The following is a 17264-nucleotide window of genomic DNA, read 5'->3' as shown; positions in this document are numbered from 1 at the left end:
ACCCGAAGTTTATTATCATCATCATCATCATCCTCCTCATCATCATTATCATTATTCTACTTTATAGAATCATAGACTCAAAGAGTTGGAAGAGACCTCATGGGCCATCCAGTCCAACCCCACTCTGCCAAGAAGCAGGAATATTGCATTCAAATCACCCCTGACAGATGGCCATCCAGCCCCTGTTTAAAAGCTTCCAAAGAAGGAGCCTCCACCACACTCCAGGGCAGAGAGTTCCACTGCTGAACGGCTCTCACAGTCAGGAAGTTCTTCCTCATGTTCAGATGGAATCTCCTCTCTTGTAGTTTGAAGCCATTGCTCCATTGCGTCCTAGTCTCCAAGGAAGCAGAAAACAAGCTTGCTCCCTCCTCCCTGTGACTTCCTCTCACATATTTATACATGGCTATCATATCTCTCAGCCTTCTCTTCTTCAGGCTAAACATGCCCAGCTCCTTAAGCCGCTCCTCATAGGGCTTGTTCTCCAGACCCTTGATCCTTTGAGTCGCCCTCCTCTGGACACATTCCAGCTTTCCTCTCTTGAAAGAAACTCAAAGCAGCTAACAACGATGCAAACCAAACAATGGAGGCTCCTTCTTTGGAGTCTTTGAAGCTGGGGATGGATGGCCATCTGTCGGGAGTGCTTTGAATGCGATTTTCCTGCTTCTAGGCAGAATAGGGTTGGACTAGATGGCCCATGAGGTCTCTTCCAACTCTATGTTAGATTTAAAACCCACACCATATAAACACTAACATACAATTAATCACAAACTCTTAAAAATAAAGAAACCCACTAATTAAAAATTAATTAAGGCTCTTAAAACACCACAAAACACAGTTTGGTTTGTTTATGGGACTATAAACCCTTTCTTAGTCCTATTGCTTTACTTTAATAAGTCCATGCAAAGGGTGATCTCTCTCTGCTGCTATTTTAATGCAAAGTTTTTTGCAATGGGAGGATATTTTTGATGCAACTCTGCTGCAAAATTGCACCAGGATATATTGCACCGGGACCGGGAATATGTAAATATACAGACGCAGTGACCTTTTAGCTTCCCCCAAGGGCTGGCAAGGATGGAAGATAGGAGAAGGTTTCCTACCTACGTGCGTTTTCGCCCTGTTCTCTCCATCAAGTCATTTTATCTCTTCTTTATTCCTTTGCATCTTGATTATTTATTGATAGCTGGTGCAAAGATGGCAATGCTGCCGTTTGGGCGCTTGGAGAATTTATGCTCAATCCAGCAAAATCTAAGGATGCATCTACACCAGTCATGGGCAAACTTTGGTCCTCCCTCCAGGTGTTTTGGACTTCAACTCCCACCATTCCTAACAGCCTCAGACCCTTTCCTTTTCCTCCTCAGCCGCTTTAGTTACCTCTAAATTGGACTATTGCAATGCGCTCTACGTGGGGCTGCCCTTGAAGACAGCCCGGAAATTCCAACTGGTACAACGGGTGGCAGCTGGATTACTAACTGGTGCGAATTACGGAGAGTGGTCAACCCTCCTGTTGGCTGCCGTTCATCTTCTGGTCCCAATTCAAGGTGCAGGTTTTGACCTACAAAGCCTTTAACTGGGTTGTTGTAGGCTTTTTTGTGCTATATGGCCATGTTCTAGAAGCATTCTCTCCTGATGTTTTGCCTGCATCTATGGCAAGCATCCTCAAAGGTAGTGAGGTCTGTTGGAACTAGGAAAATGGGTTTATATATCTGTGGAAAGACCAGGGTGGGACAGAGGACTCTTGTCTGCTGGAGGTAGGTGTGAATGTTTCAACTGACCACCTTGATTAGCATTTGATAGCCTGGCAGTGCTTGGAGCAAACGTTTGTTGAGAGGTGATTAGATGTCCTTGTTTGTTTCCTCTCTGTTGTGCTGTTGTAATTTTAGAGTTTTTGAATACTGGTAGCCAGATTTTGTTCATTTGTGCCTCCCACTTTATGAATGGTTGTCATTGCCCAGAGCGGCATTCTAATCTCGCCTCCTGACAACAATGGAGCGTGGAAAGAGGTTTCACCCTCTCCCTCGGGAGAGAGGCAGCCAATCAAAAGAGATTGCAAAGCAAAGAAGAGATTTTAGGTTTTCCCCTGACATTAAGTCCAGCCGTATCCAACTCTGTGAGGTGGTGCTCATCTCCATTTCTAAGCCGAAGAGCCGGTGTTGTCCGTAGACACCTCCAAGGTCATGTGGCTGGCATGACTGCAGGAAGCACTGTTACCTTCCTACTGGTGCAGTACCTATTGATCTACTCACATTTGCATGTTTTTGAACTGCTAGGTTGGCAGAAACTGGGGCTAACAGTGGAAGCTCACGCCGCTCCCTGGATTCGAACCTGCGACCTTTTGGTCAACAAGCTAGACAACTACAATGAAGGAACACTGTAAATCCTGCTCTATTTATTTATTTATTTATTTACTACGCTTCTATACTGCCATTCTCAGCCCGAGGGTGACTCATGACGGTTTACAAAACGGCACAATTCGATGCCCACAACAGTACAAAAACAATTTAAACATTAAAAACATTTAACAGGTAAAAAACATTTAACAGGTAAAAATTCAATTACAATTAACATCAGTAACACAATAAAAACCATAAGTCCTCCGCATTTCATTACCAGTCATTATCCAATCATGTTGTCCAACTGTTCCGAGATCAGAGTTTCATAGCTACCCTGCGTTTGAGAAAGCCTGCTCATATAGCCAGGTTTTAACTTTTTTGCGAAACGTTAAGAGGGTGGGAGCTGATCTAATGTCCCTGGGGAGGGCATTCCACAACCGAGGGGCCACCACTGAGAAGTTCCTGTCCCTCGTCCCTGCCAATCGAGCCTGTGAAGATGGCAAGGCCAAGAGCAGGGCCTCCCCAGAAGATCTTAAATTCCTAGAGGGTTCGTAAGGAGAGATACATTCGGACAGGTAAGCAGGGCCAGAACCGTTTAGGGATTTATAGGCCAAAGCCAGCACTTTGAATTGTGCTCGGTAGCAAATTGACAACCAGTGGAGCTGGCGCAACAGAGGAGCTGTATGCTCCCTGGACGCCGCTCCTGTTAGCAACCTGGCTGCTACCCGTTGGACCATTTGGAGCTTCCGAACAGTCTTCAAAGGCAACCCCATGTAGAGAGCGTTGAGGTAGTCTATCCAAGATGTAACCAGAGTGTGGACCACCGTGACCAAGTCAGACTTCCCAAGGAACGGGCACAGCTCTAATTCCAAAACAGCTAGGAACGGATTCTTTCTTAGTTTTGGTTTCACCTCCAACTTTTGTTGGAGTCTAGCTGAGTGTCTTAATTGCTGTCCGAACAGTCTCTGTTTACTGAAATATCTTATTCTATTCAAGGTCTCACTCCCCTCATTAACCCCTGCACCTGGAGCCTCAAAATCAACTTGTTTCTAAGATAACTGATCAGGGAACTGCTGCAGAAAGCCTTTCCTAAGCTCAGGGCCTTGAGAATCCTCTTGCAGCAACTCAGGCCTTTGTGACCTGTCTTCTAAACTCCATTCAGGCCCTTGCAGCAAATCAGACTTCTCTGGCCTCTCATCCCCAAACTCTGTCCCAGAAGACGAATCAACATCCCCATTTATAGGAACCTAGTGTCTAGATCCAGGGAAGTAATGCTTCCCATGCTCTATTCTGCCTTGGTTAGACCACACCTGGAATATTGTGTCCAATTCTGGGCACCACAATTCAAGAGAGATATTGACAAGCTGGAATGTGTCCAGAGAAGGGTGTCTAAAACGATCAAGGGTCTGGAGAACAAGCCCTATGAGGAGCGGCTTAAGGAGCTGGGCATGTTTAGCCTGAAGAAGAGAAGGCTGAGAGGAGACATGAGAGCCATGGATAAATATGTGAGAGGAAGCCACAGGGAAGAGGAGGGAGCAAGCTTGTTTTCTGCTTCCTTGGAAACGAGGACACGAAACAATGGCTTCAAACTACAAGAAAGGAGATTCCACCTGAACATGAGGAAGAACTTCCTGACTGTGAGAGCCGTTCAGCAGTGGAACTCTCTGCCCCGGAGTGTGGTGGAGGCTCCTTCTTTGGAAGCTTTTAAACAGAGGCTGGATGGCCATCTGTCAGGGGTGATTTTAATGCAATATTCCTGCTTCTTGGCAGAATGGGGTTGGACTGGATGGCCCATGAGGTCTCTTCCAACTCTTTGAGTCTATGATTCTATGTACATCATCCCAATTCCCATCATGAAAATCAACATGATCATCAGACCCAATCACAGCCTGAACAGGCTGACATACAATGATAATAACCTTGTTTCCAGTTCCAGGCAAAGCAATTCAAGAAGGAGAGGGATAAGGTGTCTTCTTGCATGACAGAAGGGGGTTGGACTGGATTATCAGAGTAATGTCAATATATATATATTGTGCAAGTTTAAAATCTCCATGCTGTTAGCGGTGAAAGTGTTAAGTTGTGGAACATTATGAAGCATGTGTCGAACAGACAAGGAAGATGTTGCAATAGACTAAGAGGAGCTGAAAACAGTGGGGTATAAATAGAGCAGACGGCATTATGTTCTCTCTCTTTGCTCTTCTCTCTTGCTAATGAGTGTTATTGCAATGAATGTAAACAGAGATAAGAGCTGCTACTGAAGTAGAAACAACTGTCTGAAGTCAGTTAATTGGATGATAAAAAGCAAGCTGGTCCTTTCCAGCTTGAGGATTCTGTGATATCTCTATTCACCTTTCGCTATCTCTTCTCCTGGCCTTTCCAGGTTCTATCCTGAGACGCTGGAAAAGGAACTGGTTCGTCTTGTGGGTAGACGGGGCCCTCGTCTATTACCACGATGACACCGGCCACGACATGGACGGGCGGATCAACATCAAGTTCAACTGCCGGGACGTCCGGATAGGGCGCGAGTGTCGTGGTGAGTGGACTTATCGGTATTACAGGACGCCCCTGAGTTACAAACATCCAACTCGTAGTTAAGGATGGTGGTGAGACAACAGGAAATGAGAGGAATCTATCCCTAGAAAGGGAAATTAACTCCTGGAAGAGTTAGTATCATGGGGGAAAGAGGTCTTCACCAATAATATATATTTTTTTTTGGTCATGTCAGGAGCGACTTGAAAAACTGCAAGTCGCTTCTGGTGTGAGAGAACCGGGCATCTGCAAGGATGTTGCCCAGGGGACGCCCGGGTGATTTTTGATGTTTTTATTATCCTTGTGGGAGGCTTCTCTCATGTCCCCGTGTGAGGAGCTGGAGCTGACAGAGGGAGCTCATCCGCCTCTCCCCAGATTCAAACCTGCAACCTATCGGTCTTCAGTCCTGCTGGCACAGGGGTTTAATAATACTAATATTAAATACTAATATTATTAATACTATTATTATATATATATATATATATTATTAATATATATTATAATATATATAATTATATGTATTATATATATATAATATTACATATATTATAATATATATAATTATATGTATAATATAGATATATATTATATTATATATATTATATATATATATAAATATCTATAATATTACATATATTATAATATATATATTATTAATTATAATAATAATAATACACTTCATTTATATTCTGCTTTATCTCCCCGAAGGAACTGAGCGGATTAAGATATACACATATATTAAGCAAACATACAATGCATGTTACACAGTGTCAACAACGACATACAATACACAGACCAAGGTAAAGCCCATCCCCTTTTTTCAATTTCCAGCATCTGGACGCGATGCTCAATTCTGGCCATTGGGAGGTGCTCTTGTTCCATTTTTCCATGTTGAGGGGCCTGTAACCAAAAGATTGCCAATTCAAAGCCCTTGGTCGGTGTGAGTGCCCGACTGTCAACCCAGCTCACTGTTTACCTAAACAGTTCGAAAACAGCTTGAGCTGTAAGACGAGAAATTAGATACCGCTAAGCAAATGGGGGAGGTATTTTACGACACCATAAAGAAAATAATCAGAAAATCCCCAGTGACCAAAAGGAAGGAGGAAGTTCTGATGGCTCTTCATCACAGAGGATGGAGCAACAGTGCCCCTTGTGGCTGGATTCAAGCACAACCTCCAAGGTGCCAAAAAGCTGGATGTTGACACAACATACCTCCTTTCTGTTCTGTCTGTCTCTGTCTTGTCTGTCCTAAATGGCATTGAATGTTTGCCATGTATACTATGATCCGCCCTGAGTCCTCTTAGGGAAATAGGATGGAATATAAATAGATATTATTGTTGTTGTTGTTGTTGTTGTTGTCTATTGTATTGCCTGCATGTATGCTTGGGGTACCCTTTTACCTTCCCATCTAGGCGGTACCTATTTGTCTACTCGCATTGCATGCTTTTGGACTGCTAGGTTGGCAGAAGCTAGGGCTAACAGCGGGAGCTCACTTTGACTCATGGTTTCGAACTGCCAACCCTCTGGTCAGCAGATTTCCTGCAGCTGGCCAGAGGGTTGGCAGTTTGAAACCATGAGTCAAAGTGAGCTCCCGCTGTTAGCCCTAGCTTCTGCCAACCTAGCAGTTCAAAAGCTTGCAATGCGAGTAGAGCAATAGGTACCGCCTGTTAACCCACTGGACTACCGCAGCCCCACCATTGCCTTCATATGACGCTGAGAGAGTGTGACTTGCCCAGGGTCACCCATTGCTAAGCGGGGATTCGAATCCAGGTCTCTTACAACACTTAAACCCCTATATCATGTTGTTTTTCTATACCACGTTGTGTCTTTTATCGTCATGGAGGAAACGTGGTTGCAGCAAATGTTATCTCCTTCTCATCGTACCAGAGTTGGGTGGTTTCCCTGTTTTCTCCAACCCTGGGACTCAAAACAAATGTAGATAGAAAGCAACGAAAAAGAAGCAAGTAAAAGCCTACCGGAAGCATTTGCTGGACGGCAATCATAAACAATCTGGAAGATCCAACCCATCTGAGATGAAAGAAATCAATGAAACAGTGCGCCACTAAAAGCCCGAGCAGTCGATTCCTAAAAGGCTGTTGAACTGAAAAATCTTTGCAATTGGAAAGTAAACAACAGTAAGAACAACCCCTGTTCCTGTTATGAATACTTTTTAAACAAAGGTTCGTTTTATTGCAATTTCAGTGTGGAAGGGTAGATCAGAACTCTTACAGAACAACATACAGACATACAGATTCTATAACTGCATTTGTGCTGGTACGGCTGTACCAGGAGCTCCAACTTTATTTTCTTTCTGTTATCTGTTTGCAGTCATAGGGCAGGCCTCCTGTCCATCATAGTTAAGCTTTGGTTCCGCCCCTTGTTCAGGGCTCTGGGAGGGAAAGGAGCCATTTTTTGGGCAGTCTCACATAAGGAAGCTAAACTATAGGACGTAGACCAGCTCGTCCCGTAGAAAAGCTTCTTTTCTCAAGAGCATCCAGGGAAACGGAGCATCCGGGGAAACCGAGCACCTGGGGAAACCGAGCGCCCGGGGAAACCGAGCGTCCGGGGAAACCGGGCGCCCGGGGAAACCGAGCGCCCGGGGAAACCGAGCCTCCGGGGAAACCGAGCCTCCGGGGAAACCGAGCCTCCGGGGAAACCGAGCCTCCGGGGAAACCGAGCCTCCGGGGAAACCGAGCCTCCGGGGAAACCGAGCCTCCAGGGAAACCGAGCATTTAGGGAAACCGGGCATCCGGGAAAACCGAGCGTCCGGGGAAACCGAGCCTCCGGGGAAACCGAGCCTCCGGGGAAACCGAGCCTCCAGGGAAACCGAGCATTTAGGGAAACCGGGCATCCGGGAAAACCGAGCGTCCGGGGAAACCGAGCGTCCGGGGAAACCGAGCATCCGGGGAAACCGAGCATTTAGGGAAACCGAGCATCTGGGGAAACCGAGCATTTAGGGAAACCGAGCATCCGGGGAAACTGAGCATCCGGGGAAACAGAAATTCCAGGGAAATGGTCCCAAGGCTCTGGCTGAGAGCTCACAGCCTCTCAGCCTCACAGCAATCAGAGGGAAAACAGCCCTGAAGTTCTCAAAGAATTCTCTGAGGGAGGACAGCACTACAGATCCACAGAATTCCAGCTGAAATATCTTCAAGCCTCAGCTGATAGGTCTACTCAATACCCAGACGCATTTGGAATCGGTAGTACGACCCACACCGATAAGGCATAGATAGTAAGCAGCCTGGGAGAGGTTAAATAGGGGTTTTTTTCCTACAGAGAAAGTACAATTAATTAAAGTCAGGTACCAGTCCATTGAGGACTAGACTAAGAAAGCCTTGAAGTGTTGTTTGTTCCATAATAAAGACTTTGTTGTATCATTAAAGACTCTAAAGACCATCACCTCAGAAAAATCCCTGAGAACCTCTCTTTGAGGCACCCCTAGCTTCCCGCTGGGCTTAAAGTATACATCCTATAGAAAAGACAGCTGTTACAGGCTCAGCGCGCGAGAGAACAACATTGGATTCACAAACAACCTAAAGTTACATTGGCTAACAAACAAACAAACAAAGAGAAATTGCATTTTTACTCAACATTCACGCATGTACCTCATTCATCCTCATGCATACATCACTATTTCTCCATTATTCTGCTGTGAAGAACACCTCTTATACCAGACCGGACAGATGGCAAGCTGTTTAACCTCAGCAGACTGAAAGCCAAAACCAAGGTTACAACAACATCTGTTATAGAGCTCCAGTATGCTGATGACAACGTCGTCTGTGCGCATTCAGAAGAAGATCTACAAGCCACTCTAAACACCTTCGCAGAAGCATATGAGAAGCTCGGCCTGTCATTGAACATCAAGAAAACCAAAGTGCTGTTCCAGCAGACACCAGAACCCCTCTCCAATGCCAGCGATAAAGCTTAATGGTGTAACATTAGAAAATGTTGATCATCACCGCTACCCTGGCAGCCACCCCTCCACCAAAGTCAACATCGACAACATCGACACCAAAATACAACACTGCCTGAGCTCTGCGAGTGCAGCATTTTTCCGAATGAAGCAGAGAGTGTTTGAGGACCGGGACATCCGTAGGGATACCAAGGTGCTTGTCTATAAAGCTATTGTCCTCCCAACCCTGCTATATGCCTGCGAAACATGGTCTACAGCGTGCTGGAAGAAGCAAAGACCAACAGCATCGAAGCAATTGCTGGAGATTTTTATGGCGTCGTAAATTAGTTAAATTAGCCTCCTCGCTTAAGTGGTACCTAAATTTCCTACTTGACAGATGCAACTGTCTTTCAGGCTGCAAAGGTCGACAACAAGCTACACAATGGTCGGAAGCTTACTGTTGCATCCCAGTTCAAGAAACGAGACCATAAGATTAAATCCACCACACTGGACTGTAGGAAAAGCAATCCTTGTTTATTGATGAAAAATTGGTTACAAAAGAAAGGTAAATGCAGAGTCAAAAAGCCACAGAAAAACATAGCAGTCAGTAGAATCTCTGAACTTGAGCAAAATTTCAAAAGCCACAATACAAGAACCAGGAACCTGTTAGCTTTTTACTAACCATGAACTTGATAACTAAGCCTCTGGGATTACCGGCCATGAAACACAGGAATTCTGCCAAGGCACAGCCACAGTCCCAAACGTTGCTTGATCTAATGAAACACCCGGAAGGAGGCCTCTTAAACCAAAGAAGCTATTATTTGAAACGCCCCTTGACTTTGAAGCCTGGGCCTGTCTCTCCTGTAAACGATGTGACCTTCGTAGAAACTGGGAAACAGTCTCTAACTATCTGTTCTCTTCGGTCCTCATTAAAAACCCCAGGTGGAGAGATATCACGGCTAGTGATATCACGGCTAACTTCCAAAACATTTTCCTCCAGCTGTTGAGTTTCATTTTCATCCCCGCTGACCTCTGCATCAACAACAGATTCCACACTGTCAGGGTCAGGGAGAGCTTGCTCAGTTGGAAAAACTATCAGAGAATCCGGTTCACACAGATCAGGATCAGGCTGAACCCCAACACTTACCCTGAGCCAGGCTGGCTTTGAACTCATGATCTTTTGGTCAGTAGTGATCCTAATGCAGCTGACTCTCAGCCAGCTGGGCCACAGTTCTGGAGCGCAGCTGGCTGGGAGTATAGTCTCTCTACATAGTTATCAGTAGAATGTCCTTATCTTCCCATAAACAAGCAGTTTCCTTGGCACTCCAAATGGATTCAGCATCAGGACGCTGCATAACCACTCCCAGCCAAAGGATTCTTCTGCTCTAATGAGCCATCAAGCTAAGCCAAATGCAAAGCTCAAAGTTTGCAAACCTAGTGACTTGTTATATCTGAAGCAGATAACACTCCCAATTAACTTGTGGCAGCTCTAACAGAAAAGGTTCTGATCCTCTCTGTTACTTAGAAAGAGCCTGTTGTAAACCTCTAGTAGCAACAGAACTGGCTATATAATGCAGTCCAAACATATGCAACTGTAAATCCAGAGACACAAACCTTTGTATTCAAAGGTGTCAAGTTGCAATCTCTCCGGGCTTCCAGTCCTCCCCTCTTTGTTAGCAGCGCTTTCACGGCTTGGCACATCAGCGCTGAATCATCCATATTGTTGTCTTGCAGACAATTGATGCCGTGAAAGGGCCCAAACAGAGGACGGCTTCATGTAGCCAAGCTCTCTCTTCTCTGTTTTCCGGACGAGATAATGCAACCTTCCTGCCAGTCTGCGGCAGGGTCCCCAGAGGGTCTCGGTTTCGGATATTGATGCAAAACACTCAATACACCGTCAGCAATTTGTACCTCGTCTTTCGCTTCCTGGCTGTAATGTAGTCTGGAAATAACTTGTGGGTAATGCATTTCCCCTTTTTTGCATGCACTCACTGCACATCCGGCAGCATTGTTATTTGAACCGCCTGGGAGTCCAATGGAGCCTCTATCTCTGGAGGCTTTTAAGTAGGGGCTGCATGGCCATCTGTCGGGAAGACTTTGATTGTGTCTTCCTTGATGGCGGAATGGGGCTGGACTAGATAACCCTTGGGGTCTCATCTCTATGAATTTCTACCTACCACATTTTTCCATTCTACGAGGGTTGAATGAAAAGTAATGCCTCCACCTTTGTAATGCCTCATCGGATGGCAGTACTGGTATGAAGCAGGTACTGGCTTGTTCAGTAGACTCTCCTCGACAGTTCCATTTTGGCGGGAAGCCTTAGCATTGAACAAATTGTGTTGTTAAAGTGTGATGGAACCCTGCGCAGATGGTCGGTCAATGTGACTTAAGTAATGAAAAGTATTGCCTCCACCTCCGTAACTCCTCAATAGATGGCAGTACTGGTATGCGGCAGGTACTGGCTTGCTCAGTAGACTCTCCTCTACAGTTCAGCTTTGACGGGAAGCCTTAGCATTGAACGGTTGTGTTGTTAAAGTGTGAAGTATGGAACCCTGCGCAGATGGTGGGTCAATGTGGCTTAAGTAATGAAAAGTATTGCCTCCACCTCCGTAACTCCTCAATAGATGGCAGTACTGGTATGCGGCAGGTACTGGCTTGCTCAGTAGACTCTCCTCTACAGTTCAGCTTTGACGGGAAGCCTTAGCATGGAACGGTTGTGTTGTTAAAGTGTGAAGTATGGAACCCTGCGCAGATGGTGGGTCAATGTGGCTTAAGTAATGAAAAGTATTGCCTCCACCTCCGTAACTCCTCAATAGATGGCAGTACTGGTATGCGGCAGGTACTGGCTTGCTCAGTAGACTCTCCTCTACAGTTCAGCTTTGACGGGAAGCCTTAGCATGGAACGGTTGTGTTGTTAAAGTGTGAAGTATGGAACCCTGCGCAGATGGTGGGTCAATGTGGCTTAAGTAATGAAAAGTATTGCCTCCACCTCCGTAACTCCTCAATAGATGGCAGTACTGGTATGCGGCAGGTACTGGCTTGCTCAGTAGACTCTCCTCTACAATTCAGCTTTGATGGGAAGCCTTAGCATGGAACGGTTGTGTTGTTAAAGTGTGAAGTATGGAACCCTGCGCAGATGGTCGGTCAATGTGACTTAAGTAATGAAAAGTAATGCCTCCACCTTCGTAACTACTCAGCAGATGGCAGTACTGGTATGCGGCAGGTACTGGCTTGTTCAGTAGACTCTCCTCTACAGTACCATTTTGGTGGGAAGCCTTAGCATTGAACGGTTGTGTTGTTAAAATGCGAAGTATGGAACTCTGCACAGACGGTCGATCAATGCGACTTAAGCAACATGCAGTCATTGAATTCTTGACAGCAGAAGGTGTCACCCCAAAGGTGTCACCCCCAGAGAATGCAAGGTGTTTATGGTGATTGCGTTGATGTGAGTACTGTGCGTCGTTGGGAAAGTAAGTTTAAAGATATTGAAGTGACACCTTCTGCTGTCAAGAATTCAATGACTGCACGTTGCTTAAGTTGCATTAGAATCATAGAATCATAGAATCAAAGAGTTGGAAGAGACCTCCTGGGCCATCCAGTCCAACCCCATTCTGCCAAGAAGCAGGAATATTGCATTCAAATCACCCCTGAAAGATGGCCATCCAGCCTCTGTTTAAAAGCTTCCAAAGAAGGAGCCTCCACCACACTCCGGGGCAGAGAGTTCCACTACTGAACGGCTCTCACAGTCAGGAAGTTCTTCCTCATGTTCAGATGGAATCTCCTCTCTTGTAGTTTGAAGCCATTGTTTCACATCCTAGTCTCCAGGGAAGCAGAAAACAAGCTTGCTCCCTCCTCCCTGTGGCTTCCTCTCACATATTTATACATGGCTATCATATCTCCTCTCAGCCTTCTCTTCTTCAGGCTAAACATGCCCAGCTCCTTAAGCCGCTCCTCATAGGGCTTGTTCTCCAGACCCTTGATCATTTTAGTCGCCCTCCTCTGGACACATTCCAGCTTGTCAATATCTCTCTTGAATTGTGGTGCCCAGAATTGGACACAATATTCCAGGTGTGGTCTAACCAAAGCAGAATATAGCATGGGGAGCATTACTTCCCTAGATCTAGACACTAGGCTCCTCTTGATGCAGGCCAAAATTCCATTGGCTTTTTTTGCCCCCACATCACATTGTTGGCTCATGCTTAACTCGTTGTCCACGAGGACTCCAAGATCTTTTTCACACATCCTGCTCTCAAGCCAGGCATTGTCCCCCATTCTGTATCTTTGCATTTCGTTTTTCCTGCCTAAGTGGAGTATCTTGCATTTGTCACTGTTGAACTTCATTTTGTTAGTTTTGGCCCATCTCTCTAATCTGTCAAGATCGTTTTGAATTCTGCTCCTGTCCTCTGGAGTATTGACCGATTGTCTGCACAGGGTTCCATACTATGCACTTTAACAACACAACCGTTCAATGCTAAGGCTTCGGGCCAAAATGGAACTGTAGAGGAGAGTTTACTGAACAAGCCAGTGCCTGCCACATACCAGTACTGCCATCTGTTGAGGAGTTACGAAGGTGGAGGCATTACTTTTCATGAAATACAGGATATTACAACAGCTTTTGGTTGGAATATCTTAAAGGCCACATTATGGGTTGCATTGTCGAAATGGGATGGAAAAGAGAAGATAGAAAAGGAGGGAAGGCAGGCGGCAAAACCTTGGTTGAAATCTCAGGGAGGAGAACCTCAAACACAAAGCATTTCTGTTCCAAAGTCTGTCACAGTCAATGGAGCCTGGTACTGAGTTGGCTTTCCACTCCTATTGCATTCCTCTGTTTCCGTGGGATGGCTAAGAATGTGCATGTGCTGCAAAGAAGTTTGCATTTCTAAAAGAGCTGTAGGCAATGCAAGGTCCTCACTACCATGTTCCCCTGAAAATAAGACACTGTCCTAAATGCCACGACCCCTTAATACACTTCCTCATGTTGTGGTGACCCCTCAACCACAACATTATTTTCGTTGCTACATCATAACTGGAGTTTTGCTACTGTTATGAATTGTAATGTAAATATCTGGTATGCAGGATGTATTTTCATTCACTGGACCAAATTCGGCACAAACACCCGATATGCCAAAATTTGAATACTGGTGGGGTTGGGGAGGATTGATTGTATCATTTGGGAGTTGTAGTTGCTGGGATTTATAGTTTGCCTACAATCAAAGAGCATTCTGAACACCACCAGCGATGGAATTGAGGTAGGACCAAACTTGGCATAGATACTCAATATGCCCAAACATGAACACTGATGGAGTTTGGGGGAAAATAGACCTTGACACGTGGGTCAACAGAAAATACTGGAAGGGTTTGGTGGGCATTAATCTTGAGTTTGGGAGTTGTAGTTCACCTACCTCCAGAGAGCACTGGGGACTCAAACAATGATGGATCTAGACCAAACTAGGCCCAAATACAGAATATGCTCAAATGTGAACACTGGTGGAGTTTGGGTAAAATAGTCCTTGACACATGGGAGTTGTAGTTGGTGGGATTTATAGTTCACCTACAATCAAGGAGCATTCTGAACTCCACCGGTGATGGAATCGAACTAATCTTGGCACACAGAACTCCCATGACCAAAAGAAAATACTAGAAGGGTTTGGTGGGCATTAATCTTGAGTTTTGGAGTTGTAGTTCACCTACATCCAGAGAGTACTGTGGACTCAAACAATGATGGATCTAAACTTGGCCCGAATATGCAGTATGCCCAAACATGATGGAGTTTGGGGGGAAATAGACCTTGACATTTGGGAGTTGTGGTTGCTGAGATTTATAGTTCGCCTACAATCAAAGAGCACTCTGAACTCCACTAACAATGGAATCAAGCCAATCTTGGCACACAGGACTCCCATGACCAACAGAAAATACTGGAAGGGTTTGGTGGGCATTGATCTTGAGTTTGCGAGTTGTAGTTCACCTACCTCCAGAGAGCACTGTTTTCAACAATGATGGATCTAGACCAAACTTGGCTCAAATACGCAATATGCTCACATGTGAAGTTTGGTGAAAATAGACCTTGACACTTGGGAGTTGTGGTTGCTGAGATTTATAGTTCGCCTACAATCAAAGAGCACTCTGAACTCCACTAACAATGGAATCAAGCCAATCTTGGCACACAGGACTCCCATGACCAACAGAAAATACTGGAAGGGTTTGGTGGGCATTGATCTTGAGTTTTGGAGTTGTAGTTCACTTACATCCAGAAAGCACTAGGGACTCAAACAATGATGGATCTGGACCAAACGTGGCCCGAATACTCAATATACTCAAACATGAACATTGCTGGAGTTTGGGGGAAAATAAACCTTGACACGTGGGAGTTGTGGTTGCTGAGATTTATAGTTCACCTACAATCAAAGCGCATTCTGAATTCCACCAGTGATGGAATCGAACTAATCTTGGCACACAGAACTCCCATGACCAACAGAAAATACTGGAAGGGTTTGGTGGGCATTAATCTTGAGTTTGGGAGTTGTAGTTCACCTACATCAAGAGAGCACTGTGGACTCAAACAATGATGGATCTCGACCAAACTTGGCCTGAATACGCAATATGCTCACATGTGAAGTTTGGTGAAAATAGACCTCGACACTTGGGAGTTGTAGTTGCTGAGATTTCTAGTTCATCTACAATCAAAGAACATTATGAACTCTACCAGTGATAGAATTGAACCAAACTTGGCAGACAGAACTCCCACGACCAACAGAAAATACTGAAAGGGTTTGGTGGGCATTGACCTTGAGTTTGGGAGCTGTAGTTCATCTACATCCAGAGAGCACTGTGGACTCAAACAATGATGGATCTGGACCAAACTTGGCACGATTACCGAATATGCCCAAATGTGAACACTGGTGGAGTTTGGGGAAAATAGGATCATGACATTTGGGAGTTGTCGTTACTGGGATTTATAGTTCACCTACAATGAAAGGCACTGCAGACTCCTTCAACCAGGGAAATCAGCCATAGCAGAGCACCTGAGGAACCAACCTGGACACAGCATATTATTTGAGAACACAGAAATGCTGGACCACTCTCACAACCACGTCAGACTACACAGAGAAGCCATTGAAATCCACAAGCATGTGGACAATCTCAACAGAAAGGAGGAAACCATGAAAATGAACATTGTATTTTTATTTATATAGATTTAACCTTGCCAAATTACAACTCCATGGCATGGGGTTATGGCACATGAAGTGGCATCAAAGTGCATTAATTCTGTGGTGCACACTGGGACACTTAGGGTGAAAGTTTGCTCTGTCGCATGGAAGACTAAAGGTCTTGCAAACTCTCACGATTCTATGGCATTGAGTCATGGGGCTTATTGGGGAACCAAACTGCTTTAAATCTGCAGTGTAGATGCACCCAAAGGTCAAGAAGTGAAGCACAACGACGGTGCCATATTTCTGCGTGTAGATCGTGGTCAACACCACAAATAAAAAAGCAGCAATGAGCCAAAATGTTGAATTGTTGATATGCTTGTCTTTCTTTCCCTTTTGCTTTGCAGACATTCAGCCGCCGGAAGGACGAACCCGCGAGTGTCTGATGTGCATTGTGCAAAGAGACGGCTCCAAAACCATGCTCTGCGCAGAAAGTGAGGACGACGCCGTGTAAGTCGTGGCGGGGGATTAATTCGCCACAGCTCTGGGTTAAGAAGCACTGCAAGTATAGCACACTGTTGCGCATTGATCGTCGTCATGCGTTGTTGCCGTCATCAGCAACAACTGCTATGGCAGTTCAGCACTGGATGTGGATAATGGGAATGGTAATCAAGCATACATTGAGGTCACCCCTGACTAGGAAAGGCAGGGTGGTAAGAGAGCTTTAGGATGCAGATGAGGGTAATGGGAGTTGTAGTCAAGTGCATCTAGATGCTGTCCCTTCCTGGTGAAAATTGTTACTTTGGAATACAAGCTATGGATAATAGGAGTTGTAGTCAAGAATATCTTGATGCTTGCTTCTGATGAGGAAGGCTAGTTATTTAAGGTGCAAGTGGAAGATAATGGGAATTGTAGTCAAGCCTATCTTGATGCTGGCTTCTGATGAGGAAGGCTAGTTATTTCAGGTGCAAATGGAGGCTAATGGGAATTGTAGTAAGCCTATCTTGATACTGGCTTGTAATAGGGAAGGTCAGTTATTTAAGGTGCAAATGGAAGATAATGGGTATTGTAGTCAGGCCTATCTTGATGCTGGCTTCTGTTGAGGAAGGCTCATTATTTAATATATAAGTAGAGGATAATGGGAATTGTAGTAAGCCTATCTTGATGCTGCCTTTTAATGGGGAAGGCTAGTTATTTCAGGTGCAAGTGGAAGATAATGGGAATTGTAGTCAGGCATATCTTGATGCTGGCTTCTGATGAGAAAGGCTTGTTATTTAAGATGCAAGTGGAGAATAATGGGAATTGTGGTCAAGGATATCTTGATGCTGGCTTCTGATGAGGAAGGCTAGTTATTTAAGGTACAAG

General features: G+C 45.1%; 1 protein-coding gene across 1 annotated transcript in view; it reads left to right on the top strand.

The window, feature by feature from the left end:
• The window catches only part of PLEKHB1 (pleckstrin homology domain containing B1), a 49668-nt gene that overhangs the window by 22128 nt on the left and 10276 nt on the right, over positions 1 to 17264 (top strand). The window contains exons 3-4 of the mRNA XM_060771274.2: positions 4711 to 4863; positions 16307 to 16409. Of these exons, the coding sequence (XP_060627257.1) occupies positions 4711 to 4863; positions 16307 to 16409 (256 nt within the window). The remainder of the gene's footprint in view (positions 1 to 4710; positions 4864 to 16306; positions 16410 to 17264) is intronic.

This window comes from Anolis sagrei, chromosome 3 (assembly GCF_037176765.1).
Source record: "Anolis sagrei isolate rAnoSag1 chromosome 3, rAnoSag1.mat, whole genome shotgun sequence".
NCBI lineage: Eukaryota > Metazoa > Chordata > Lepidosauria > Squamata > Dactyloidae > Anolis > Anolis sagrei.
The sequence above is the reverse complement of the archived record's forward strand: the minus strand, read 5'-3'. Positions and strand labels throughout refer to the sequence as shown.